Genomic DNA, 27,908 nt, shown 5'->3' with positions numbered 1-27,908 from the left:
GACAAAATGGCTCAATTTGATGCTCTTAGAATGAGAGGTTGGCTTGACAAAAGCTAAAGGGCTTACATACAGCCTCGCTTGGCAGGCAGTCCGCACAAGGGAGGACGGACGCTGCAGTTTGAAAGAAGACGATGGTGAAACCACCAACGTATGATCAGATGTATTTGATGCTGCGTTTATAGTTATCAGTGGGCTTTTTTCAACCAGCTTCTCTTTTAGCTCGTCATTAGACTGTAGCGATGTTACTCGTTATGCTTTTGGTAATGGTGAAATGTTATTCATGACATAATTTGAATCAGACTTAAATGATTTTATCCTTCAAAATATGTCTCTCTCTCTCTCTAGCAACCTGTCTGCTCTCTCAATGTCGTCTCCCCTCCCCCTCTCTGTTCAGGTGCGGTGGACAAAGACGGCAGGCAGCGCTTCAGACAAGTTTCAGGAAACCTCCATCTACAACGAGACGCTGCGCATCGAGAACATCCAGCGGGTGCAGGGGGGCCGCTACTACTGCAAGGCCGACAACGGGGTGGGGGTGGCTGCCATCAAGTCCATCCGCGTAGATGTGCAGTGTAAGTGGGCAGAGAGAAAAGAGGAAAAGAGAACACTCCTTCCACTTTTAGGCCACAGCAGACTCTCACTGCAGCCATTCCCACATTAGAGAAGGTCGAGATGGGCAGAGATGGAAAGATAGCAGGAGGAAAGATGAAAGACTGATTGGATGGATGATGAGATTTCAGGTGGGAATGGTTTCCAAGAGTATCTGATGAATTACGGTTGAGAGGATGAAAAACATGCTAGGAGGATTCAGCGAGAAGGGTCGGTAGTTCAAATTAAGCTGAATTAGAAAATACTGTAAAACAAAAAGGCTCTATGCAATAAAACAACTGTTTTTTTTATTTTCCTAAATATTTTTCTCTGTGTAATAATTAGCAAAAACAAAAAGCAAGGCTTACATTCCTATAAAAGCTTGTCCTTACAGTCAGTAGCACATACTATTCTAAAATTAAATATGAAAGTAATTATTTAGAGAAATTAAAGCAGAAGGAAATATTTGGCTGCACAAAAAGCAGTTCCTTCCTTTTTGCTTTGGAAGATATTCTCAAAATAAATTGGAAAAAAGAGTTGAAATAATAGAATCAGCAGCACCAAGCCATTGTTGTTGGATCTGTTGGCTTTCTGTTACTCTACTACACCTACCAGTACATTATTTGAGAAATAGAAATAGAATTTCAACCAGAAATTGTGACTGATCTAATTAATGATGTTTGAAGGTCTAAAATTTTGAATGTATTCATATTTTTTACAAATGCTCTACTTCACCAATACAAGTCAAAAGAAACAAAGACACCTTTCATCAGATACTTTTGGGGAAAAAAGTGAAGCCTGTTGGACCTAAAGTGAGTTTTATAACAGTTAGTCCAGGTGGCACGGGCTCCCTAACTCAATGTTTCTTACCCAGTTTCTGTCCTAAATGAATGGGAGCGAGACAACAATGAACCACTTGATTTGTCAGAGGTTTGAACTGAAACACTCTGTGTCAAATATCGTCACAGCCAAATTGAAATTTAGAATGTAAATCAACAATCGGATAACAATTTACAAATAACTTCCCATTTTCAGCCCCTCTCTGACTCGCTTTTTTGTTCTGGAGGTCTACATCGGCCCTGTTGTTTATGCAACAAAGGATACCAGATTTAATTGCAAAGCTCTGTTATACTGATAACAGTAAATTTTCAGGGTGCGGCTCTGTGTTGAAGAGTTTTACCCTGTTAGCACACTACTCTGAGACTCACTGCATTTTCAGAATTTCTAATTAAAACTAAGTAAACTGCTGAAATAAAGGAAGCTGTAACATGATTTACAGATCTCTTTTAATTATCCGGTAGTCAAGTATCTTTTTTTTTTTTAATGCTTAAAGGAGGACAGAATCATCGTCCTGTCATTTATCAAAAAAAGAAAGAAAACTCCATTAAGGATCACCTCTTCTGTTCTGGCATTTGGCCAGCAAATCAAACGGCTTTCACATTGTTGAACAAGCGACAGCTGGGAAGCGGCATTGTGTTGTAGGGGTCCCGTGCTGCTGCTTGTTTCACTGCCCCACTGTCCCAGTGAGTCAGGGGCCAGGTCACGGTCGAAGGTTGCTTAACACAACACTCTGTACATCCATGCAACATGCTTCTGAAGCCCTAAGATCCTCACTCATGTGTTAAATCTATTGTTGTTGTTTTTTTTTTTTCCTTTGCTGATTCAATCACCTTAATGGCAGATTTATAGACTCATAGAAAAACATCCCTTTTACCGAGGGCATTGCAAAATTTAACACCAATTACTTTCTTGTCACTGAACTCATTTTTGTTGGCTTTGGGTAAGGTGCAGTGCAAAGGAGTGAACCATTTCACATGCACCACAGGAACACACACACACACACGCACGCACGCACGCATGCACGCACGCACGTTTGTGCCATGCTTGTCCCTTTGAGATTCATCATTTAGCCCTGGCCCTCCCTTTGCCTTTTAACAAGGCTTTCCCTCCCTTCTTCTTCTCCCACTTCTTCTTTCTGCTGATAGTGTTAGTCCTCCCCAGGAGTTAGCTCTGTCCTTGCTGGGGAGCTGGTGATTGCAGGGGGGCCTAGCAAGTAAACAGGTTGCGTTGTGAGTGTAGTTGTGACAGGGGCTCTGTGAAGCTAACCAGCTCTGACGGTCAATGCTTGTTCAATTCCCTGTCCCCCATGCTGTGTTAGACCCAGTGGCGATCATCTGTGCTCGCTTCACCGAGCATCTTTAGTGCTAGGACGATGTAACAATTAGCCAAGGCTTCCAGAGAAACACGGGGAATGAGAGAGACGAACGTGGAGGGCAAGAAAGATTAAGAAGTGAGGACGTAACAGCAAGGTTAGCTGGCCAGAAATATCGACAAAGACAACTATTTAACGTCGATGCTTCTCCAATACCTTGATTTTTGACAAAAAAATGATTGAAGTATGTTTGATGGTAAGAAAAATAATGGTTAACTTACTAGTATTTTAAAGATTTTATGCATTGTGCTTATCAATTGATAAATGTCAATCATTCCACACCAGTTCTAATTTTGGATGTAACTAAACAATGTCACTTGAGAAAATTGCTTTCCTCAACCATTTTTGAAGTCACTTCAGTGACTGCTTGCTTAAGAAAAATCCTCCACATTGTTGCTGCCAAAAAAGTCATTTTTGGATGGAGCCAATAACAACAAAAGCAGTTTGTGTTAAACTCCAAATCCCCAAAGCAACTTGGAAAAAAAAAAATCTGAGATATCACAAATGAAATCTTAGTTTTTTTACCAAACTGCCACGAAAATGAAAAAAAAAATGTAATTTTAAAAAGATAAATAGAACTATACTTTGAGGTGAAATACAAAAGGTTGGGTTACAAAACGGCGATATGCAGTAGGTAGTGATGTGCAGATCAAACTCTTGTCACCTTTAGAGCAGTGACATTTCCGTAACCAGCTGAAGGACAAAATCAACTGAAAATTGTACTCTGGAGTTTGCTACAACAAAGCAAGGGGAAAAAAAATATGGCGAAGCAGAAAAAGTCACAAATGGAGTCAAATCAACAAATAAAAATCGTTAAAAACAAGAAAAATCAAAGCAATAGAGTTTCAGGTGGGACAGTAGATACATTATGTTTCCTAAATGAAATAGACCTAAAGGGCAGGACATGCTGTTACTCATACAGAGCACAGCAAGACATTTAAATGTCCTATTTCCATCAAAGTTTATCCATTTTATCACTTCATTCTTAATTCATATCACATGCTAATCTACTTCCTCCCTTTTTTCCTCTATGAAACATACCAGTGGTTGGAACGAGAATCAACTGAATCATTTCAAGGTTTTACATAATTTTGTGCACAGACTGACCAACTTTAATGTAGAGTGGTTCCAATGAAAAAAAAAAGAAGCTGTACAAGTACATGCAGGTGAATGTGATTAAAGGAGTAGTGAATAGGCATAAAGTGATTCAAGTTATACATCTCAACAGTCCTGGGGATCAGCGTTGGGTTTTGATAGAGTAGGAAGGTAAACAGTAGGTAGTAAATAAATAGCATCCATCCATCCATCCATCCATCCATCCATCCATCCATCCATCCATCCATCCATCCATCCATCCTTCTTTCTTTCTTTCTTTCTTTCTTTCTTTCTTTCTTTCTTTCTTTCTTTCTTTCTTTCTTTCTTTCTTTCTTTCTTTTTTTCTTTCTTTCTTTGTTTTTTTCTTTCTTTCTTTGTTTCTTTGTTTCTTTCTTTGTTTCTTTCTTTCTTTCTTTCTTTCTTTCTTTCTTTCTTTCTTTCTTTCTTTCTTTCTTTCTTTCTTTCTTGTCCCTTAGTGGGGTCAGGAGGTGCTGGTGCCTATCTCCAGCTAACGTTCCGGGCGAGAGGCGGGGTCACCCCGGACAGGTCATCAGTCTGTCGCACAGCAATACCCATTTTCTCTAAAAATTTCTAATTTCTTAAATTATTTAGGGACTCTAACACAGAACTAACATTTTATTTTCAGAAGGAAACAAAATCCTTAAATATATAAAAAAATATAAGATGGTGATACCATCTACAGTAAGTCATACTACTCTAATGCAATTGAACACTGAATACCACTACTTTGATTCATTACACAGTCCTCAAACTGGGAGTACATAAAGAGTTACTCCACATTATCCACTTCATTTACTTATGTTTACACCTGAGTTATATTTAGTACCACATGCAAACACACATTTTTTGGGTCTTAATTATAGTTCTAAATAATAACAGTTATTTAGAAGAAACTTGTATTTACAATAATAACCTGGTGGCAGGGAAGACCACATAGGCAGGTGAAGCAGCACATTTTCACAGTAAACAACTGTTGAGGTCATTAAACAATAAAACCAATACGGCGCCAAAGCCATAGGATAAAACTCACATTAAATATTTAGTTGAAAAAATTGCAGCTTTCAGACAACATGTACTTCAAAATATCTTTAGAAATTTCTATTGCAAAATGTAAAACAGAAAACAATGTGGCAGCAGTTTTAGAGTCAACCAGCACTTATGAACTACCAACACGGTGATGTTAGAAACCATAAATATAAGCAATTGGCACACTGTCAGTAATTTATTCCATGTTAAGCTTGTATGAGTTAAAACTATCAATATTAGGTGTATGCAACTTGTGGGTAATATGCACACTGGTTGTTCTGTGATGAAAAGTAAGCTCACTGCAAGCAACAACACACAATCTGAAAGCCAGCTGAAATTTAGTACAAAGCAGTATTTTTTTTTCTTTTGTTTACCTCTAAAAACAGAACAAGATTTTTTGTAAATTGATTTGTTATTTTAGCTTGACAAAATCTATTTTTTGACCAGACACACTCATAACTTGAATCCATTTACAATTGTACTCAAATACACAAGGCCAAAAGCACACACTCTCACACTTTGAAGTGTGATAGTGAGATGTACTACAGGGAAGAAAAAGGAAGTGAGAAAGCGAATGATAGGTGGAAACTGAAAAGACAGCAGGGAAATGAGTGAAGGCTTTCTGGACTGAAGCAAAGTATTCAATATCCTTCTTTGAATGAAACATATACAGAACAAAGGCCACCACTATAATTTTGTACATATATAAAACTGACACCGTCTCATCAATCTGTTCATTTTTGCTTCTTGTCCTTCCCACCGCCATTGATATTACCAGTATTTTTACATAACACGTTTAGAATTACTTTCTTTTCCACACTATCTTTAATTTTCATACTTTGAGCACATTGTTTGAATTGATATTTGTTTTTTTGTTTTTGTGAGAGAGTAAAATTTTTGCCCACACTCTACCAGAAAATACTAAGAAACTGTCTTCACCGATGATTTTCCTCTCAACACTCCACCCACACGTCAACCATTGCCACAGAAGGCCTTCTGTGTGACAACGCTGACCAATGACCTGGCACTCTAACCACTGGGACAGTGGGACAGTGAGCAGGCGGGGTTTAACTTTGAGTAGCCTCTACTGATGGGATGGACTTGGTTCAGAAACCCAACCAATGATCCATGGTGGAGATCATGAAAACAAAGGATCAAACCATAAACATGTTAGTTTGTCACTGTGGATTTAACGTCAGAACAAGGTAAGTGGGGGAAATACTGATGATGATTAACCTCCTGTGACCTTCTGGGATGAGGATAAGGGTCTTGGTGAATTTGTTAAATGAGAGTTTTTCTTGGTTATTTTAAGCTTAATTTTAAACAGCTGTGTTTAGAATTTATGTTTTAGTTTTTATCTAACTTTTTAGCTGCTTTAAGACACTTTAACTCCAAAAGACCTTTTCTTTAGTCTAGATATTTACTGTTTATGCTAAGGATAACAAGCCAAAAGTATTTAATCCAGGTCAGCTCATTGTACATATACAGTGTGCATCTCTTTAGATGGCTACTTCATTTCTATCAAGTTTCTTAAACCATGTTTGTGTGGTCATTTGGATTATTTCTCTTAGATCCATGTCTGTCTTTTCCCGATGGTTTATTGTTCTTTTTGAGTTTTAGTCCAGGCCCTCTTGTGTTAATTTGGCTCCCTCACTTGGTTCCCATGTGTTCTTCCAGTCACATCTGTTTGGGTTTAACTGTGTATGTATTTTGAGCTTTTCCATTCCAGTTTCTTCTGTGCCCATTATTCTTTCTTTCTTAAGTACCTTACTCAGATTCTTGTCCAGCTGCTGTACATTCATTGATTGTACTCATGTGTATATCATATTTCTAAGATGTGTAAGCTCCGTAGCTTAATTCGCTTGCAATGGATTGGTGACATGTAAAGGGTGTACCCCCCTCTTTCACCCATTGACCGCTGAAGATAGGCACCAGCACACCTTGCAACCCCAATAGGGATAAGCGTATAAGATGATGGATGGATGGATGGGTGGGTGGGTGGATGGATGGATGGATGGATGGATGGATGGATGGATGGATGGATGGATGGATGGATTTCATTGACTTATTGCTGGATTCTTCCACTAAACTATTTCTTTAGGGTGCTGTGTGGCTCATTTGGTAAAGCACTTCCACCATGTGCTGAGGCTGCACATGATTTTGTTGTCATCTGTAAAATGACTATTTTACCGTTCCACTAATTGGTGGTAGAAAGGTAATCCAGTGGTGCTCCGTTTGATTGCAGTCAGGACGGTGATCAAATTACACTGACTTCACTGTGTTTAACAAACCAATTTGGGATTAAGTGATTGTTGTTGCATTATCCTAGTGAAAGTAGAATAATACTCAGACTGTGGCATTTAAAGAATGCTAAATTGCTACTGAGGGGCCTAAAGTGTGCCAAAAAAAATACTCCCCAAGCTCTTAACGATCACCATCAGCCTCAGCTGTTAATAAAAGGCAAAATGGATCTTTGTTCCCATTGCAGAACTGTTGCTTTATCAACCGTCTCAGCAGTCATGCAAGTACCACAAAACTGTGTTATTGCTAGCTGAGTACGCTCACATTTTTACACCCTTAAATACCAGGCTAGGTGGTATTTAGGTCACTCTTCACAGGCCAGAAACACGTCTTTGGTCACAGTGCTTTGTGCTTCAGCGACATGTGGGTTCCAGCTGAAGCAAGATAAATTGGCAGTGACTGCTGATGGTAGATGGGGGGGAAAAATGTTTACTTGTTTACAGAGGAGGAAAGAGAACAGCATCTTAGATAGCAAGAGAAACAGAGGGGCAGAAGAAGGTAGTTTAAAAGAAGCTTTGACCTTTTAGTGGGATTGAGGTTGAAGCCACAGGGTGAGTCGTTGGGTCACCAGTCTGCTGTCTGAGTCACACAGTGTTGCAAAAGCTCACACAAACTTTCTGCCCTTCTGATCTTCTTCCTCACATTTCTCTCAGACTTTCTCTTCTTGTCCACGGCACACTGTAGCTTACTCCTCTCTCTGTGTTATTAATGCCACCTCTTTTAGTATTTCTGTTTGTGCATGCTTCTATATAATTTCTATGGTTCTGTTTGTGGTCTCGCTGTTGCTCACAGCTTCTGTAGGATTTATGTCTCTTCCTTGCTTTTGACAGTTTCATCTCCTGACTGCTTTTCTTATTCTTTATGTCACTGAAAAGAAGGGATGTTTCCCCATGTTGGACTGTTATTGAAGGAGCACACATATGATACATCTTTTATATGGTTGTTTATTGTTTGTTATTCTCACCTCACTGCTCCACACTTTGGTTTGATTGGTTTGGTCTAAAACACTGGAAACAGCTTAAAACCTTATACCAATTAATCCTATTTCGAATGGATTACTTTGGGAAAAATCACAACAGGAAAAAATAGTTTGGCTTTAGTTATGTCAGTGATATATCAAAAAGATGTTTTCATGTCAATATGTGATAAATACAAGAACCAGTTGCTTGATTATTATGTCAGTGCAGTGATAACATGTAAAAACCCCAACTATTTGTCATTTTCTTTGTCTTTCTTTGTCCACTAGGGAAGTCAGCTGGATACAGTGTTATCCATTCATGTGGGGGGCTGGTGCCTATCTCCTGCAGTCATTGGGCGAGTGGCAGGGGACATCTAAGATAGTAACCAATCCATCGCAGATCGACACAGAGACACACAGGACAACCATCTACACACACATACGTTAAAGCTCAAGTGCAATTTAGAGAGACAGTCATGTTTTTAGGGAAACCGTCACGTTCTTGAATTGTGGAAGGAAGCCTGAGTAACCAGAGAGAACCCGTACAGAGAAGATGTGAACCTTATGAGGAAAGGCTGGGATTCAAACCCAGAACCTTCTGGCTGCAAGGCTACAGTGCTACCAGTTTTGCCTCTATGCAGCCCGAGATGAAAACAGATACATATATGTGATCATTTGGAAAGTGGAAATGCTGAAAACTTACTTATTAAATTATATTTTCTGTTCAACTAAAGTCAACTAAAGGCTACAAACCAAATTGTAAAAATGCCCTACCTAATAGTTGGTGCTTTGTATTGTAGCTCAGTGAGTTTATGCTTAAAATGTCTTTTTCAAAGTATGTTGAATTGCTATTTGTTATTTTCAAAAGGTACTCTTAGTCTAACAAACCTCACACGCATTCTAACTTTTTTACATGGTTTTTGCCTACATGAATATGTGAAATGAAGAATACCACATTGTTAGCAAAAGGTGTATGAAGGTGTTTTGATTTTTTTTCTGCAGCAGCAGTCACTTGTAGTCATAAAGGACAATGCTAATAGCCTGGTGTAAATTCCAACACTGGGACAACTCCTTCAGATGACCCCCATGCTGTTTATTTACATTTTAATTCATTAGTAAATGTGAATGATCAGTTCTTTGGCAAATTACACAACATATCAACTTTAATTAGGCAGTCCCTCCACTGCCTAATCGGGTCATCTTTCATTAGTTGGGGCCTGTGCATCTACTTCTACATCCATTCTGTGTCCTCCTTTAAGTCTGCATTAATTTCCGTGGTATTCTGAGTGCTTCTGCAATACTTGCACTTGTCACGGTGACCGCAGGAACACTGCTGTGTTTACCTCCGTATTTGTGTCCAGAGGTAAACACAGAGTACTCACTCTTTCCCCTTTCAGTGACTTTAAACCATGGTTATCTATTTCAAATTGTTATATACATTTTTTTTTCAAAACAGACTGTTGAACAAGTACCAGAATTAAAAGCTGTGGTAATGAAAACTCAAAACATTACGAGAGATAAAAAGTGATGAGATCAGGACTAGGATCAGCAGCCAAACTACAATGACAAATCAGTCACAACCACAAAGACAAATCCAAAACTATGTCAGCAAAATAAATACATTTATTTAACTTTAATTGATGTGTGAATATTGTCCTATCTAGTCAAGAGAAAATAAAAACTAACAGTATGAATAGTGAAAAAATTAGATGTTAAATAATATGAAGGCTGGTTTGACAGGTTGGTTGAAATACTCACACCACACCAGATGCATGCTTTACAAAGAGAAGCTATAAAAAGGAGCAAATAAATTCCTGAGTGGCAGATCTTATGGCAAAAATTCGTAGTTGGTGCAGGTGGAAGGGCAGCATTAACTCAAATTACCAGTTGCTACAAACATACAAAAGAGCCTTTCTGACCAGGCAGCAAGTCAAACCTTAAAAACATAAGATGATAGCCACTTCTATGGATGGTAGCTGAGGACAAACAATGGGCAACTTTAAAACAGATCATAAATATCCAAGATCTCTGTGCTAAAATTCTATAATGTTTCAAATATGATCTCACCAAATATTGCTTTTCACTCATTAGCAAATAGCTAATTGATTGAAAGGAATGTGGTTGAATATCAGGCATCTTAGTCCGATATCATATTTTAGTATCTTTAAGATAAATCTCAATCCTCCACATTCCCTGCAGTGAAATTTGCAAATGAAATGGATTCACAGGATGAAGTAATAAAATACCTGAAACTGACCCATTCCTTTTAAGGTCTTGTGAGTTTTGTAACTGAATGTGATTTTTATCACCTCATATTTTACTGCTTTATCATCAAAAATACATCTTTCAACCAATCAAACGTATATATGCAATATCAAAAGAGCGGGTTCTACTTTGATCTTGGCTTGTTCTTCTATGTGTTTTTGGAACCAAAAGAGCTGCTCTCTCTATGTTTCTGAAAATGTTGAATTATACATTTTGAGTATCACTGAGAGTTAGTGTATGTGCTTCTAAAAGGCAGCTTTAAGCTCTGGCAGCTGTTGTTGTGTCAAAGGCATTTGTCTTATATTTGTTTTAATCAAAGCTACTTTTAGTCCAGAGGTGCATCTATGTCTACAAGAATGGGAATGTATAAAAAGGTGAAGGAGCTATTGTTATGCAGCTCATGGTCACTTTATTGTGATCAAGTTCATCTTTCTGATATTTGAATTCTTTTAGGTAGAGTTAAAGGAGAAGAATATTACTTCCTTTCCAACACTCGGCTCTAAGGTACCTTTCATATCATCTTAATGAAAATACTAATCTTAGCTCATTGTTGAGGTGATCGCCCCTCGTGTCATCATTATCCAATGAAACACAGACAAAATTATGTCTGGGTTAAGAATGATGTTTTTTAATCGTATGTTGTGTTCTGTAAAAATACATCACCTGATTGCTCTCATTGATAATAGTTGGGGTTTGATTAATCTAAAAAAAAAAAATAATAATAAAAATATTCTAATTCTGTATATTTAGCTCCCACAAATGCATTTTAATGTTGATGTTCATATGTAACAAACTAAAAAACATAAATGAGCCTCTTTTTATATATGATGGCCAAATGGTAATTTCACAAATTCCTGTCTTGATCAGCCCAGAAAAATGTCATTTGCTCGATAACCAGTTCCTTTCTGTTCTCATGAAATGCTGAGTATGTGCAAAGCCATTGATTATTATTGATTATTATGATTATTTGCACAATTTATGTGAGAAATTTGTAAGGCTAAAACAATGTATGGAAAAGTTTTAAACCAGTTTCTCCTTATTGACTTTCTATTTTTTTAAAAACTATGCTCACCATATCATACTATGTTTATGTATAAAGCTCTTTAAAGAAAAAAAAAAAAAACAACAACACGAGATTGACCAAATTGCTTCACAAGTGAAAAAACAAGGCAGAGATAAAAAAAAATTAAAAATATAATTTTAAATTATACAAACAAAATGCAAGACAACTTTTAGATTAAGGGTAACAGACAGTTTCAGACTCTTACAATTTTTTAAAAGCCAGTTTAAATCTAATTTGTTTCATTTTATAATTAAAAGCATCAACTGTAGGAATGTGTCTCATTCCAGAGCGTTGGAGGCATCACAAAAAATGTACAACCTGCTCTAAATTTGTCAGTCATGATGTTTGTTACTTTCCCACAATACCTTTAGTAAAGGGGAACGGAAAACTCTGCTCTGACCATCCGGATTTCTGATTAATAAAAAATAAGCAAACAACAGAAAAGCAAGAACACAGATATGAAGTGAATAAAGGTTGCTGAACAACCTGAAATAGCCTTTAAATGCAATACAAAGTACTTCATGCATTCTGCAAGTGTGTGTCAAGTCATTAATTATTTCACATTAGGCCAATTTATTAGGCACTTTGATATGGTCACCATCTGAAAGTTATTAACCTTGGAATTATTTATAGTTCTGTAAAGGCCAAGACATCTCTATCCTGGGTAAAAGCTTAACAAGATCATTGTTATGAAAATTATCTCTAAATTTACACATATGGAGTGGGCAGAGATATTTTAACCCTGACACCATGCTATGCACTGGCAAAGATAAAATCACGTTCTTTAATGGCCTCAAATGGCTCATTGTGCAAATAATATTCAATGCTTCTTTGACTCTCCTCTCTTTATTTATTTGTTCCTTCTTTGTTTGTTCCTACATTTCTTTGTTCTTTCTCTCTGCTTCTTTCATTCTTTCTCTCCTTCCTTTCTCTATGCTTCTTTATATTCTCTCCATGTTTCTTTCTTTCCTTACTTTGTTTTAGACTATTTCAAGCTTGTGTAAATAACCAAGTATATCGTCACTGACATGGTAACGGCAGCACTGAGATATTGTAAAACTGGTAACATGTCGGGTAGTCTGAACTTCACGTCTTTTTTTTTTTTATTACAACAAATACCTTGAAGAAATATTTTGCAGAGCCTTTATAAAATGTTAAATATAACAGGACTACATCACAATAAATATTTGATCGCCGTTGTTTTGTTCCAGAATAATTTTTGTGACATCCTTGAAGTAGTCAGCCCAAAACAAACATTCATGTATTTGCTTAAAAATATATTAGATAATATTATGTTACATGTTTTCGTCTCAAATAAACTCAAGCAACATTTATATGGGCACTAATTGCAGTTTTAACTAATATGTCTTTTAATAAATAGAGCTGAAAGACAAATGTCTCCTTTCAGATTATTGAAAATGCTATTTGTGTTGCTCTTCAGTCCCCTGTTAGTCTTCTAAAGAGACTCTTATGTCTTAGACCTGTTACTAATGGATCTCTATGCCTCACAGAGCTACCATGGTATAATTATTATTTTTTACTTCCTAACTCATAAGCATTCAGCTGGAGAGGAAGATGATCTGATTGAGTCTTTAGTTTTGCCTTACAGTGAAAAGCATATTTTACTCTCTGTCACATGCATTCCTAGACAAGTGTATTAGTGTCACCTTGATGGAGGAACATAGAGGAATATCAAAGAAGTCACCACTACAGATAATGGCTTCTCTGTGTTCAGGAGAGCGCGGATCAACCAAACAGGGAAAAGCACTTAAACGTCTCTCACAATTCATCTGATCAACAAGGAAAGCAGCGTTTTTAAAAGTGTTCTCCCCAGTTAAAAAGTCTTACACACCTCAGGATGTTTTAGGATTTTTTTTTTTTTTTTTTTTTCCCTGCACAGCATAAGTACTTGCTGTTTTGTCAGGTTACATAGAGCAATATCCACATTTAAAAGTAAAGACTCTGCATTTCCCATAAAGCAGCATTTAACTTACATTCTTGTGCAAAACATCTCAAAAAGATCGAAGACAAAAGAAGCCTGTGCTGCTCAATAATATATTGGCCACAAGGATTCGCCTTGTGGCAGTGCTTCGTCTAGTAAGTTGTACCTAAAGTGAAGTAATATGGCACCACAGTTTTGTAGCAGATAAATACAACTATTATACTTTGCAAAATAGTTTAGAAATGTTGAAAAACCAATTAACTATCAAAGGCAAATTCTTGAAGCAATTTGTGGATGCTGCTTGTTCACAACCTAGTGTAACAGTGAATCTAGATTTAAAGGTAGATCTGCTTCTAAACTAGCTTTAATAAGCAAATAACATCTCTATGAGCTGATACAGTTTGCCCAGATGTACTTTAGTCATGGACACATTTTGGGGAAAACATATGTCCACATGGTAGTTGTTAGATAATAGTAGTGCAGATTCTAATGACTACATTATTCATCAATCCACAATTTATTCACCACAATAGAAGATATTTTAATATATATCAAATTTATATTTATGACTTATGCATAATTAAACAGAATAAAAAAATAAGATGTTGACTAAACTTTTATTATTAGGTACATTGTCAAAAAAGCGATTGGTGCAAGGATGTATATAGCCTTGCATTTTAAAGAAACCATAAAATATGACCTGGCAAGATCAAGTAGATGCACCTTTATATCATTAGTGGGGGAGCATTGTAAAATAGATTCTTTTCACCTTTACATCATTCTATCATGGTTTTGCATTATCAAAACCATACCTGGTGTGTTGCTTAGATTGTTTTATTAAACATATATGAAAAATCATTGAATCTCCAGTGGCAGCCATTTGGCAGTTCCTAAATTCCTGCTCACACAAATCACCACCTGGTTACACAAAACTCCTCCTCTGAGCTGCAGTCCTCAGCCAAGCTGCCATCTCACAGAGCACCTTCAGACTAGTGGCAGCAGCAATTGGCAAACACCTGGTGGAACAGTGCTTCTGCTGAGCTTATCAATCCAATGCTCTTGAGAATAGTTGTAAACACCCGTATAGGGAAACTTTGTGTTAACGTGCTGAAGGCAGACGGTTGGAAAGAGCAGGAGGTCCATCCATCGTCTTCTGCATAATGAAGATTTATGGTCATGAAGATAAGATGCAGTAAGGAAAGCTTGACATCTTTCTTCTAAGCAACAGTCCTGCTCACTCAAGAAGGGATAAAGTCTCCTCCAGCAAGTACTGAATCTGCATCAAGACATACTCTTGGTGGTGTTTACCCTGTAAATTTTCCAGGAAGAGCTGTAAAACAGCCAAACGTGTCAACTGACTCTGTTTTACAGCAGATGAGCATCGGTTTTTCCAAACCTACTTCACTCCATCTCTGACCCAGTGTGCATTCTTCCTAATGAGGAAACTAATTTTAACCTCTTGGATCCAAGATCTTGTTCCTTTTACACAATCCTTACTTTATGTTCATCAGTAATAGCTGGAACGAAGCTAGACCAAAGAAGTGAGAGCTTTATCATCCAGTTCTGCTCCTTCACAACAATGAATCAAGGAAACGCCCTCGTCAATGCAAACAAAGCATTAATCATTATGATTATTTATGATTTATTCTCCATTTTTAGGAAGCTCCAGTTCTCAACTGGAGAATCCCCCAGCTGAGATTGTCATTTACAAGTCAGTCACATAATGAAATTACAGGAAATACTGGAACTCAGACAAAACAGCAAGCCAACAAAGCTAGTTTTACAGAGCTGTGGATGTCCTTACACATCTGTGAAAAGGACAGTAGGAATCCAAACAGAAACAAAGACATAATAGATAAACTGGAAAATGAAGCTAAATAGAAATAAATGAATATAAAAGTACTGAAATATTAGGCCACAGCTGATTTTCTATTCCCTTTGTCTTCGTTACATTTTATTGATTTACTCTTAACTTGCTGGTGTGCACTGTTTGAAAAACAGCTCTTGACACAAAGGCAGACCCTGCTGTAATTAACATTGTATTAATTCTATGTTCAATAGCAAAGCTTAAAATGTAACTTTAATGTTTAGTATGTTTACTAAGGAATAGAGTTTGTATCCAGTAAAAGTCTAAAATGAGAAAAATTAATTCCTAACATGCACTGAATTGTTAATCTTTGCCGCTGCTAGTTCAAAATATCAGTACAAGTATGCTTTAATGTAAATTGTCTCAATCAGTCAAGTATTTATTTATTGAGATATTTTTCCTTTCAATATGGCAGGGGTAGATTTTTAATTATTTTATTCAAATAAATGTTTCTATTTGAATGCTGTCAAAAATTATATTAAAAGAACATTGTTCCCTTTTTCAATCATAATTAAAAAACCTGTTTTTACAGCAGTCAAAACCTTTTTATAACTGCATGTTGGTTTGACAATTTCTCTTTGATTATGGCTCCAAATTCTTTGAGGTTCGTTTGTTTTGTTTGGTTATTTTATTTAAATATGTACAAAAATACTTACAGCATTAATCATATTTCAAAATGTTTATTTTACACATTTGAGGTTGGAAGGTCTTCCTGTAGATAATCTTTAGTTCCCTCTGCAGATTTTCAATCAGATTCAAGTTGACAATCTGACTCCATAATGTTAGTATTGCTTTTGTGAACTCATGCTTGTAAAACTAAAGATTCCTGTTTGAAATGTGAAATTATTAGACTCAATATTTTACATTAACTGGGTTTTGCTGATTGAAGAGTAGAGTCTCATCATATTATTCACAAGTTTCACTGTGGCAATAACTCCAGACTTAAGAGTAAAATTTCCTATTGCCATTTTTAGTCTTTGACAGGTAATTAATACTGAATGCAGCCAGTATTATTCAGGTCATTTTACCACAGCCTGATTAGAGGTCCCCAATTAGTGTGATATGAGATGTTTTGCTAGCAAATAAGCTGTTGTCAAGCCATATGGATGAGCAGATGGGGGGGATGAACCCAAACAACAATCAGCCTGCAATTTCTTCCAAAGCATATGCCTAATATGACAAAACACAATTGCACAAGCATAATGGAGTTTCATTTATTCAAATTTCAGGCTCTATCAAATTTCACAGTTAGCGTGCTCCAACAGCTTTTCTTGATGGTACTTTTTATAGTTATAGTAATAACAGTAATTCAGATGTCTTAAATAAGTTTTTTTTCCCTTTTCATTTCAGAAAACATTAAATGTTGAGTTGCACAACTTCCACTCTACCAATAGCAAAGCCAACAATACGTTTCATTTGAGATTTCATTCAAAGGCAAATCAATGTGTCTGCCTCTCCAATTATTAATTAATACATGACAAAATTTCTAACGAAAGAAAAAAAGGAAGATTATGGAATAGAATAGGCAGGTACACATAAATCTACAGGAACACACTGACATTCCCACTTTTGTCCTTTTCAAGTAGTGTGTGAGGTGTCAATGATTGCAATTAGCACAAAAAATACAATTACATATCATGGTCAGCTGGTTATATTTAAGCTAACACTGGGAGAGACACAGATCTGACTGTGAAGACCACTGGAGTTAATATGATTCAATCTCTGTGACAGGTTGACAAAGTAGCAACTAGAGGTTGTTATCTGATTGTTGCATTAAGAAGCACTTGAACAGCTGTGGCTACTAAAGTTGCTGGTGACTGTTTAAAAGCTTATAACGAAACTTTTTTAAAACAGAATTTTGAACTGCATCTCTGTTATTTATGACCTGTCATAAAGACACCACTTGTTCTCACTGTTTTAGGGGAATCCTTAAATATATTTAATACTTCACTTTAACGTTAGATTGTATGCTTGCCAAATTCCAAATTTTTTAAGTGTAAATTTTAGCCAAAGTCCAAATAATGACCTTTACAAGACCAGGAGAGTTACTGATTAAACCAGTTTATATATTTACAAGAGCATCCGCTTCCTTAGATGAAAATATAAAAACAATGGGAGTGGTTTAAGATTTTTTTTTTTTACAGTACTTTGAAAATGTTCAATATTAGAGTACTAAGAGGAGATCCATGAAGCGAAAGGACATCACAACGAGAGATTTCATAGAAAATGGGCTACTGTGGTTTGGTGTTGAGTTAGATATATATATATATATATATATATATATATATATGTGTGTGTGTATGTGTATGTGTATCCAAATAAAGTTGGATACACAGCATCAGCGAAATGTGGAACACTGCTGCCGACAGACAAAGAACAAAAAAAAAAGCAATATGGTCTTATTGTTAAAAATAGGTAGAAGTCAATGTGAAGCTGAATCTTACCATATATGCAGTCACTATAAATGTTCAGCTAGAATATTATTTTTTTTCTTTTATGTCAGGTTGCCAATGTCTCATACATAGTCAATGTGGGGATTCTCTTATATCATTTTGCTGGTGGAGACGTAACGATAAAACTGTTCCACCGATCAGAAGACTGACTGTCAGACAATGGAGAGATTGTACAGTACAGAGACACAGTAGAATATATGACTGGGTAGATAAACTAACAAACAATATTAAAATGTCTAAATGTAATAAATCAAGTTTAAGGCCAAGATTGAGATTCAGAAACATTAAGAACATTGCACATTTGTCATGATCAAGTCAAATTTTCTTGTTTGACCTGCTCAAACAAGAAATGAGTTTGTTGAAAACAAAAATTGAGCTCTGAACAGAGTCTGATAAAAGATTAGAGCATTTAGCAGACCACATACACACAATGAGTTTACATGAGAGTTAACACAAAGTCCCACTAAATTCACAAGTTCATCCTTCACTAAAGGTGAAGTATGGCTTAGTTATAAGCTGTCCTCCGGACCAGGAAGAGATAAGACTACTTCATGTCTCCCCATCGCTCGACTGGCGTTATCTAAAATGTGCTTTTCTCTGTTGTCTTTGTTTTTCCATCGTTTATTTATTGACTCATTCTACTCGATGAAGGTTATACAACGCAGTGCAGGTTTGGAATTATCCTGACCTTAATACTGGGTCTACTAGCACATGCTGATATTTTTCCCCCCCAAGAAAATAACTATTACACTGGAATAAACAATAAATTGAGGGTTTTATGACGGGTTTTCTGCGGGGCAGTTAGCACTGGGGAAGGAGCAATAAGCATGCAAAGGAAAATATGTACAAGCTATTTCTTTTTTTACTTGAGACATATAAATGAGTAATAGAAGGGTCATTAGAACCAAGAGTTCTATCAATTATTGCAACTATGTAATTATGCTGGTAGCCAAGAGAATTTTATTGTGTATATTTACTGTGAAACCTTTTTGGGACATCAATTGTTAACTGGATTGCATTATAGAAGTGACCAAAAGTAAAAAAAAAAAAAAAAAAAAAAAAACATTTGACTTTTTCGATGTTTATTCATCATTTAGTTTCAAATCATCTGTGTGAAGAATCGAGTGTTTTCTTTCCAGGCACTGATCTTTATAGATTGAAACAAGAAACAAGAAGTATATTTATCAGGGTTAGACTCAACTGAAAATTATAATATGCAGTTAGATACTAATAACTGAAATCAAAATTTCATATTATTCAACTGAGACTTATTTATTGCTGAATAATGGAACATTTTTTTTTTCAATAACTGTTAAAATGCTTATATTTAAATTGATGGAAATCTAATAATTAGCAGGAGCCTGTAGGATTCTCTGAACTTGAGGATTAATTTTATGGTCCAGTTTTAAACCTAACCTTTTGCTGATGTTTCCAGTGTTTCAAACCACTTTGGAATCAGTCAACCTTCAGTAGCAGATATCAAATTCAGCAAAGCAAAGTGGAAATACTTACTTGTTCTGAAACTGGACTGTTGCACAATGCAGGTATCTGACTGGCTCTCAGCAGGTGTGTGCTTTAAAATCTGCTGTCTGCACACCAGCAGCTGTCTGAATCAGCTGGAGGCTGCTTTGAAGCCGGCTTGCGCTCAGTTCTTGAACATGTTGCTAGATGGCTAACTCTTTCTGATCTTTGGGTCGCGATAGGACAGCATTGCTGATATTACAAAGTTGAAAAAGTGGAGTTGCAAAAAAAGAAAATAAGAAAGAAACAGTTTTGAAGATACTTTATGTGACATAGCTAAACGCACAGTGCTGACCAACTGAATTTTCCAACATCTGTCAAACATGGGCAGGCCAATCAGTCTACCCTCAAAGAGCCTTTCTTCCAGGTTAGCAGAGTTATAAGGGAGCAATCAATCAGATGCAGACTTGCAGACGCAAAATTGTACCATCTTGTTAAATGTTCCTTACATTGGTTATTAAATTTAGTCATGCTTTCTCAAGGCATCATAAATGAAACAAATTACGTCTTTGTTACAAATAAACTTTCTATGATTGATGTCAAAATCACATCATTAACAATCAAATTTAGAGTTTGACAGAATCAATAATTAATATTTTAAGTAAGGACCAGTTATGAGTTATCTAAATATGCTTTTTGTCTTTTTAAGACATAAAGTTGAGTGAGTTCACGTTTAAGAAAGCAAGGTTTCACTATATGAGTGAAATGTGCATAAAATACACAGACACTACAACTTAATCCAATTCAAAACATTCTGTACGTTGCTGTATTTATGCACCATCATTAAAACATTACAAGCATGGCACTGATAATTGTTTAACGTGATCAGGGACTAGGAGATGGGCTTCACTCTTTGTGTAAATCCAGTACAAATTTAATCTAAATGACTTTACAGTAGGACTGAATCCAACTAAACCTTTAAATCGGATCTCAGATATGTCAATTGATTCATGCTTACAAATATAGACAGGAGATGCCAACATGTCTACAGGTTCAGTAATTGTGTTAAAACGCAATAAACATTTTTTTTTTAATATTGTCTAAGGAATCAGGTATGAAAACAGAGTGGAAAATGTCTGAGAGGACTCACAACAGAGATGAAAAAGAGGGTTAAACTGAAGTCAGGATCTGGAATCAAATGAAGTCTTGTTGCTTTTCAGATTGGATATTTATTTGCTCTTGAATATTTTTAGCATCCATGTTTTATAAACAGTTACATGAATTGATTTTAAGCAGCAGAACTTTTGTAGTTTTTGTAACAAAAATTGCTGTGACTGACAGCAGAAGTTCACTGGAAGGCCGTCTCCAGAGAGGCCAGCTCGCTGAGAGGTCAAGGAATACTAACCTGAAAACATCATGTTGGAGAAAGTTTTTCTCTAAAATGGACAGGCTTCTTCCCGTTCAAACTTCTTATTCAAAGTGTATCGTAGGCAGTGGAAGGTGATAAAATTGTCAGTATAAATTTAAATCCAACGAGATTTAAATGTAAAGTTTTGGAGAGATCACACTGACCTAAATTTGAGCTGGGAGTACTTAAAATAAATGATATCCTTATGGATCAGGCATAACAAATTATGTGAATATCAATTAAGACCGATCCCTTCATAATTATTGAAGGTGTCAGGAGTTGCTCTGATGCAATTACTCAGGACTGGTCTGACTTGGGATCAGATTGGGACAGTCAAACATAATGTAAGGGCCAGTGACAGGAGAAATGAGAAATACTGATTGTCTCCTCACCATATCAGCTATTAGTGACTGTGAAATATTAGGCAGTAAGGGAACAGTGTCCTTAAAGTTGTTATGATAAAAATATTCAGATGTAACAATTCTAGGTAGTTAGACGATTTTGAGGTGACTGGGTCAGAGCGTCCCCTAAATTTTGGTGGTTCTTTCCAGTCGGCAGTGGTTCGCACTGCAGTGCCACAAGCAAATGGGGATGTTGACTGGTCATAATGTTATGCCTGCCAGTATTATGGTGGTATCGAGTCCACATGAAAGTCTTTTCCAGGTGGTTTCACACCAACAGTTTCAGCATCAACACATTTCATATCATAAACAGCATAAAATTGATCTTCATTAATCTTCATTCTTTTTTGTGTCTCTGTCTCAAACAAACTGAGGCTGTAATTACGATATCTAGCTGTCATTTCAGTATCTTCCAGTCACTGTACGTGATCTGATTTCAGCAGGTCCCTTTTCACTCAGCTGTCATTAGTTGGCCTCTTTTAATGGCCCCTTAAGGCCCGCTATTGAAAATGTGGCGAAGGGGGGGAGTAGGGAAAGACTACCCCTGCTTTCATTGTGCAACATTCACTCAAGGCTTTGCCCTTGTCACTCCAAATATTATTTTGTTTCATTTATTTATTTTTAAATCGTAACACACTCCACGTTTGACTGGCTCTTCTTTTGGAAGTCACTTTTTGTGAGTGGATCTTTCGGGTGACACCGTAAGCCACTATTGGAAGGAAATGTGGAGTGATAAACTAAATAACTGGCAGTGAAACTTTTTTTATTCTCTTTCATATTTTTAACACCCTCACGGGGGGGAAGAGCTGTTCAAATTAGTCTGCTCCTCAGGCCAAAGACCCCAAAGAGCTGTATCTGTATTCATCAATGGCTTAAGGCCAGACCAGTTCCAATATTATTTTATGATGATGGGATTTTTTTCCTTCAGCCAGCTTCCAATAACTTCTAACTTTATTTTATGGCTTTGCTCTTCCTTTTTACCCATTTTGCCTGGTTCTTGCATACCTTCTGCTCACTGTTGCGCGCCATTGTCCTTTATGCATTTTCTGAATTAACCAGTTTGGGAATTTTTTTTTACTCTTATTTCTTTTGTCCTATATTTCTACCTTTGCTTCTCTCTAACATTTCCTCTTTAGTTTATTTTCTTTTATGACACAAGGCTGAGCAACGAAGACAGTGTCATAGAGTATGGGACATACCCTAGGGCCGGCTGACTGCCTATGTACCTTGGATAGAAAAAAATGAAAAAAAGAAGAAGATGAAGATGGCAGGGCAGATACATGGGGATTACAAGAATATAAAACAGAGGATGTGTGACATTATAGATATAAAGTTATTTTGATTTGAGAACTTCTCTTTTTAAAATACCAATGATACATATAAAGTAGAAGTAATAGTGCTTTTTAATTTTGAGAATGAATTTGGCAAAATGTGTGTATTTCAATAATATTTTCTTGATTGTTCGGTGAAACTGCACAGTTTGGTAGTGACCAAACACTTTTTCTTTTATGTCTTAACAATACACCAAATAGATAGATATGTTAACCATACTCACATTCCTTTGCAATGTTTTATGGGAAGTGAGAGATTTATTTGATGCAATGACTGAAGTAGAACCTTGAGGCCGCGGTGACAACAGACATCAAGGAGTTGCATTTCAAATAACAGATGTTTTTTTTTTTTTTTAATTACACTGATCATTTGAAAATACTATCCATGGAACCCCTATCCTATGTTTAGATCCTGGTATCCTTGTGATATATTTTCTATTTTTTGATATACTGAAAGCAAGGCAAGTTTATTGTATAGCAGCATTCATGCACAGGGTAATTCAAAGTGTTTTACACTTTGTATTACAAAATAATAAATATATATATAAATACTGAATGGATCACAAACAAAATATACACATTAAAACAAAAAGTATTGTTTAAAAAGATGGTACTCTGAGGCAGACACACAGTGCTGTACAATGGCAGTTTTACCAAAACATGTCCCTGAGACAATACGGGCTTTGACACAAGCAATATATGATGCCGTAGGAATGACAGCTTCTTATATAATCACAGTTATGTGATGAATTGGGATGGGGAGTTTCGATATATATGTTATTCTCTAGGCTATTTAGAAAAAAATAAAACATTTCTAGACAGGATCCAGTGGGACTATTCAGGTCAAACGTATTAAATTGGATGGTCTCAAATATTTTTTTTAATCGTGGACTTTAGATATTGTACAGTCTTATAACAATGACTTGTGATTAAAAAGTGACTGCATTGCTTCAAACCATCTGTGTTTAGCTGTTGCTGTTTAATATTTATACACTGGGCGGGATATCAATGTCTTGCTTTGGGGCTTTTTGGGAAGATTCTCTTTAGATCCTGCTGAGAAAAGCTTAACTCCTGAGCTGCTTTTATGAATTTCCAAAGATATTAATTAGATCCATGAAAAAAGCAGTGGTTGGATGCAAATATTGATTTACTTAGAAGTGTCTTATTCAGACTTACAATTCTACCTACTCACCTGTTAACTCCATGGAAATCTGTGTATCAACTTTATTAGCTTGTTTTAAGCCGATTTTCAAATATGTTTTTACAAACCTTTGCGTCATCATAATATCTGCCATTACAATCTGCAAAACTATTTCACGACTCTAGATTCTTTCATTGTTAAACAGTCTTTAGTTACTGTCATGTATTCTGGATCTAAAATAGCATAATTAGACATGCAATACAGAGTTGTTATATGAAATCTAAAGCCAAATACTTACCTTAGCCAAAAGCTGATGCTTGCTCTTTACACAAACATCAGCTGCAGCTGGTTGTGGTGTGTAAAGAATATTAGTAGATAAAATACCCAAATGTGATCTGAAATGGCCTTTAGATTGTTGAGTAAAACCTATAGTTTTGACTAGATTCACAAATGTTCCAATATTTTCTGTCGTACACCAAATTCTGTTTTAATCTCACACTAATTCATGTGAAGAAAAGAGTCCTGTCACTTAACAAACTAAAGCTAATTTCAAGCCAATAGCTTGTTTATCCGCAGCACTGCCGATGTGATAATGTTGCATTTTTATAGGTTGGGGAAAAGGACACTAAACCATCCTAACTTTTCAGCGAGACTCTTTTAAAACTATGTGTTATTGTCGTGGGAGTCTCTGAATTCTCATTTATTTATTTGTTTACTGAGCTGAACAATGAAAGGGAAGTTGTGTCTGGATACAGCCTTAGTGTCTGGGCAGGAATTCACAGAGGTGGACCGAAGATGGGCTAATAAAGATTGCCCATGAGTCAGACATTCATCTTTTAACTCGACACAATAAAAACACGGGACCTTTAATAATTCTAAGAGCAACAATGGCCTATATTACTTGGCATATTGTATGTCTACCCAAGCTGTACTTTACCCTTTACTTTATACGACTAAAAATAATGCAAAGTGCATCATGTGTGCATGTATGTCCATTGCAGCCTTTTCATCTTTTGATGTCAATTAACTGCTTTTGTTAAAAGGAGTAAAGCTGTGTATGGATTTCAGCTTCTACACAATACATTCACAGGAGCATGAAAAGGAGCAAGAAGGGCATCCTTTATCCACTCTGCTCCCCACAGAAATCTTCAGAAGCCACTTACAGGGACACAGAAGGTCTTTCTTGTTTTTGCCCTGAGGGGTTGCAGCAAGGGAGCTCAGAAGCATGTGTTATCATGACCCTGAGGAGAATTGTGTGTATCCGTTAGTGAGTTTATACGTATGTTTACCCGTGTGTATCTGTGTGTGTATGTGAATGTTGTTGTACAACTGCGCGCACCATTGAGCAACTTGTGTGTTTTTGCACATGTGCATATGATTTTAGCCCAAAGACTGAGTCAGTGCACTGTGCCTCTGTTTCTCCTTCGCTGTCATCATCACTGTACAGACACATGGTCACGCTCATGCTAAATAATCAGGCCCAAATTGGTTTGTTCTGGGCCCAGAGTAAAAGCCACACCATGACTCATGAATGTTTAATTGCTTTTCTCAGCTTCTATGCTGACAAAGGCGTAATTAAGGCTTGTACATAAAACATGGGCTCTACAAAAATGCACCATTCTTAGCAGACTTATGAGAAGTATTATGGTCAAAAACTCGCTGTGTTTTTCCAATTGAAAAATATTTTTTGCTTGTCTAGTAAACAGTAGGCAGTGTTCACAAGATGGTCACTGCTAGCTCATATTGTTTATTGGACAATCCCCTGTAAAAATATTTAATCACTGATATTTCAAAATGCTTTCATTTCTGCTGGCTTTGTAAAAAGAAAAAAAAAAACAAAGACAAAAAAAGAAATCACAATATGACACAAAACTATTTTATTCAACAGCTTATAGATTAGAAAATATTTACTTAACAATGCCTTGAATGTTTTACCCTTTTTATTGCTTTTGCAATTCAATCATGATCAACTATATTTGGCTTTTTTGCAAAACAAAGTTCAAAGGGGATGAATAAGTTACTCTACATGCAATAAAAATATTACCACACATGATGCTACAAACACCACATTTTGTATACAAGTTTTAAACCCAATGTATGTGTAAAATATAAAATAAAACATTTGAAAGTGGTACACTCCTTTGGGAAGCTTGATGATTGATTACTTGTAAATGTTTACCCCTTTGGATGGTTTATCTTGTTGCTGCTTTTAGAAAATCAATCATGAACAATAACATTTTTTTTTTTTAATAATTCCAAAAATCCTTTAATATGAAACTGAAAATGTCAAATTATGAAGTCCATTTATAGATCTACTTCTGTGACTGATTATTAAATAAATACTACCCCTTTAAACATCATAGTCAAACAGTTTTTGAGTAATAGTGGCAAATAGTGACTTCAGATTCAGATGCAGCTTTGTACATCGGACGGGTCCAACAGAATCTTGTAACATGCATTTGCTACTCACTAAAGTGTAGAATGGAAAACGTTTGTCATAAATAAGTAACCAAAGTATTTTTCCTTTCATCATTAGACTGATCCCCTATGAGATGGTTGGAAACTTTGCTGATTTTTGAGTCCTATTAATGCAGAAAAGATTTCTGCTTGTAGTTGATTATACTTATTTTACAATATGCCACAATATCAATTAAATTTGTTGATTGTAGTTTATATTCCAATCAGACCTCCAGTCCCAGTTTATCTATTTGTGGTTTTTGAAGTCATCACTTTAGCAACTAAAGCATAGGTTTGTAGTTCCAAACAGCAAAACTAAACCTGCATTTCTAAATAAATGCTGAAGAAAACAGTCTGAGGACAGAAAATCAGCCTAAATAAATCTTTACATCTCAACACTGCATTTTAAACCAAGGCTATGTTCTCGTTATTTTCCAAATGTGGGACTCGTGCATGTTTTATGCTCTCTTTAAGCTGATGTCTATGAGCAAAAGGCTAAATAATTGATGAGAAGCGAAGCGGGATCAAACAGTGAAGTTTGCATCTGCTTGTGCTTCTCTGTATGCATAAGCTTTTCTCTAGCTGTGAGTCTGCATGTAGCCATGAGGGCCTGTGTGTGGTCGATAATGTGCATGAATTTTATTTCTGTTTCTGTCACTTCACAGGTGCAACAGAAAACAAACAACCCCCCCCACCCAAAAAACCCCCAAAATTCTTGTTCTTTTGATAATTACTTATACATCTTGTTTACTTGAAAGCCCTTTTTAACTTGCAAAAGATATATATATATATATATATATATTTATGTATATATTTTGGTCTTTCAGCTGTAACAGTTTTATTACAGACAGATTTGTCTCATCATATTCAACTACCTGAACCTGTTTTCCTAGTAACTTAATATGGCCCCTCCAGACGCTCCATTTTGCCACATTGATAAACATAATTGTATTTTATTGAGATGTCCATTATACACCAATATAAAGTAATGCATAAATGGAATAGCACATAACAGTGAAGAAAAAGTACATTTCAAAATTGTTTCCAAACAAAACTCTGAAAACTGGTGTGCTCTAAGCAGCTGTCATACGGAGCAGCTCTAAGTAGAGCTTTGTAAAGCCACCATTAGCAATGATTTCAGTCACAAGTCAACTGTAATCATCCTTCTTCTAACTTTGCTCGTGTAGACTCATTTTTGCCTTTCTTATTTCTAAACTGTTCAGACTCAATTAGCAAGTCTGTAGGCCATCTGTGAGTATCAGTTTCCAAGTTTTACAACAGAATATAAATTAAATTTAAATCCAACCCTTTTGCTGTAAACCCTTCTAATGTACATTAGTTTCTAAAATATTAACCTCTGCCTCAAACAAGTTTTGTTGCAGGACTGACCTGTATTCATCTCCATCTGTCTTCTTACCAACTCTGACCAGGATCCCTGTCCCTGCCAACATCTTGTTTCATAATGTGGATGGTATTTTCTGGGTGTTAGTTTTCTATAACACAAATAATTTTGAATGTTTAATTCTGGTCCTACCTAATCAGTACACCTTGATCCACATGTTTTCTGTCTCCATTAAACTGCTTGTTGTAAAATCCAGAGGGGAATTGCTATAGATTTCTTTAGAATATCTTGCCACTCTTCTATAAAAGTCAGTTGTTGACACATCAGCGATTATGCTAATCGTTGTGTAAACAGACTTTCCCATTTTAGCAGTGTATCTCTGCTGCTCTTTTATTTAATTATTATTAGTGCTTACTTTTGCCTTTCTGTATTTGTGTTGCCATCTAGCACTGTATTTTGTAAACCACAAGGTAGTGAACTTTTGTACTGAAGCAATCATGTCTCCTTTGCCTCTCCTCTCCATCCACACACACACACACACACACACACACACACACACACACACACACACACACACAC

The 27,908-nt window shown here is 36.2% G+C and overlaps 1 protein-coding gene across 1 annotated transcript in view; it reads left to right on the top strand.

The window, feature by feature from the left end:
* Window positions 1-364: 364 nt before the first annotated feature.
* mdga1 (MAM domain containing glycosylphosphatidylinositol anchor 1) overlaps window positions 365-27,908 on the top strand; it is an 85,396-nt gene continuing 57,852 nt past the window's right edge. The window contains exon 1 of the mRNA XM_015016921.1: window positions 365-569. Coding sequence (XP_014872407.1) covers window positions 365-569 — 205 coding nt within the window. The remainder of the gene's footprint in view (window positions 570-27,908) is intronic.

The sequence above is a fragment of the Poecilia latipinna genome, unplaced genomic scaffold, assembly GCF_001443285.1.
Source record: "Poecilia latipinna isolate Pla-1442-1.1 unplaced genomic scaffold, P_latipinna-1.0 Scaffold2079, whole genome shotgun sequence".
Lineage (NCBI taxonomy): Eukaryota > Metazoa > Chordata > Actinopteri > Cyprinodontiformes > Poeciliidae > Poecilia > Poecilia latipinna.
This window is presented reverse-complemented; position numbering and strand designations above follow the sequence as displayed.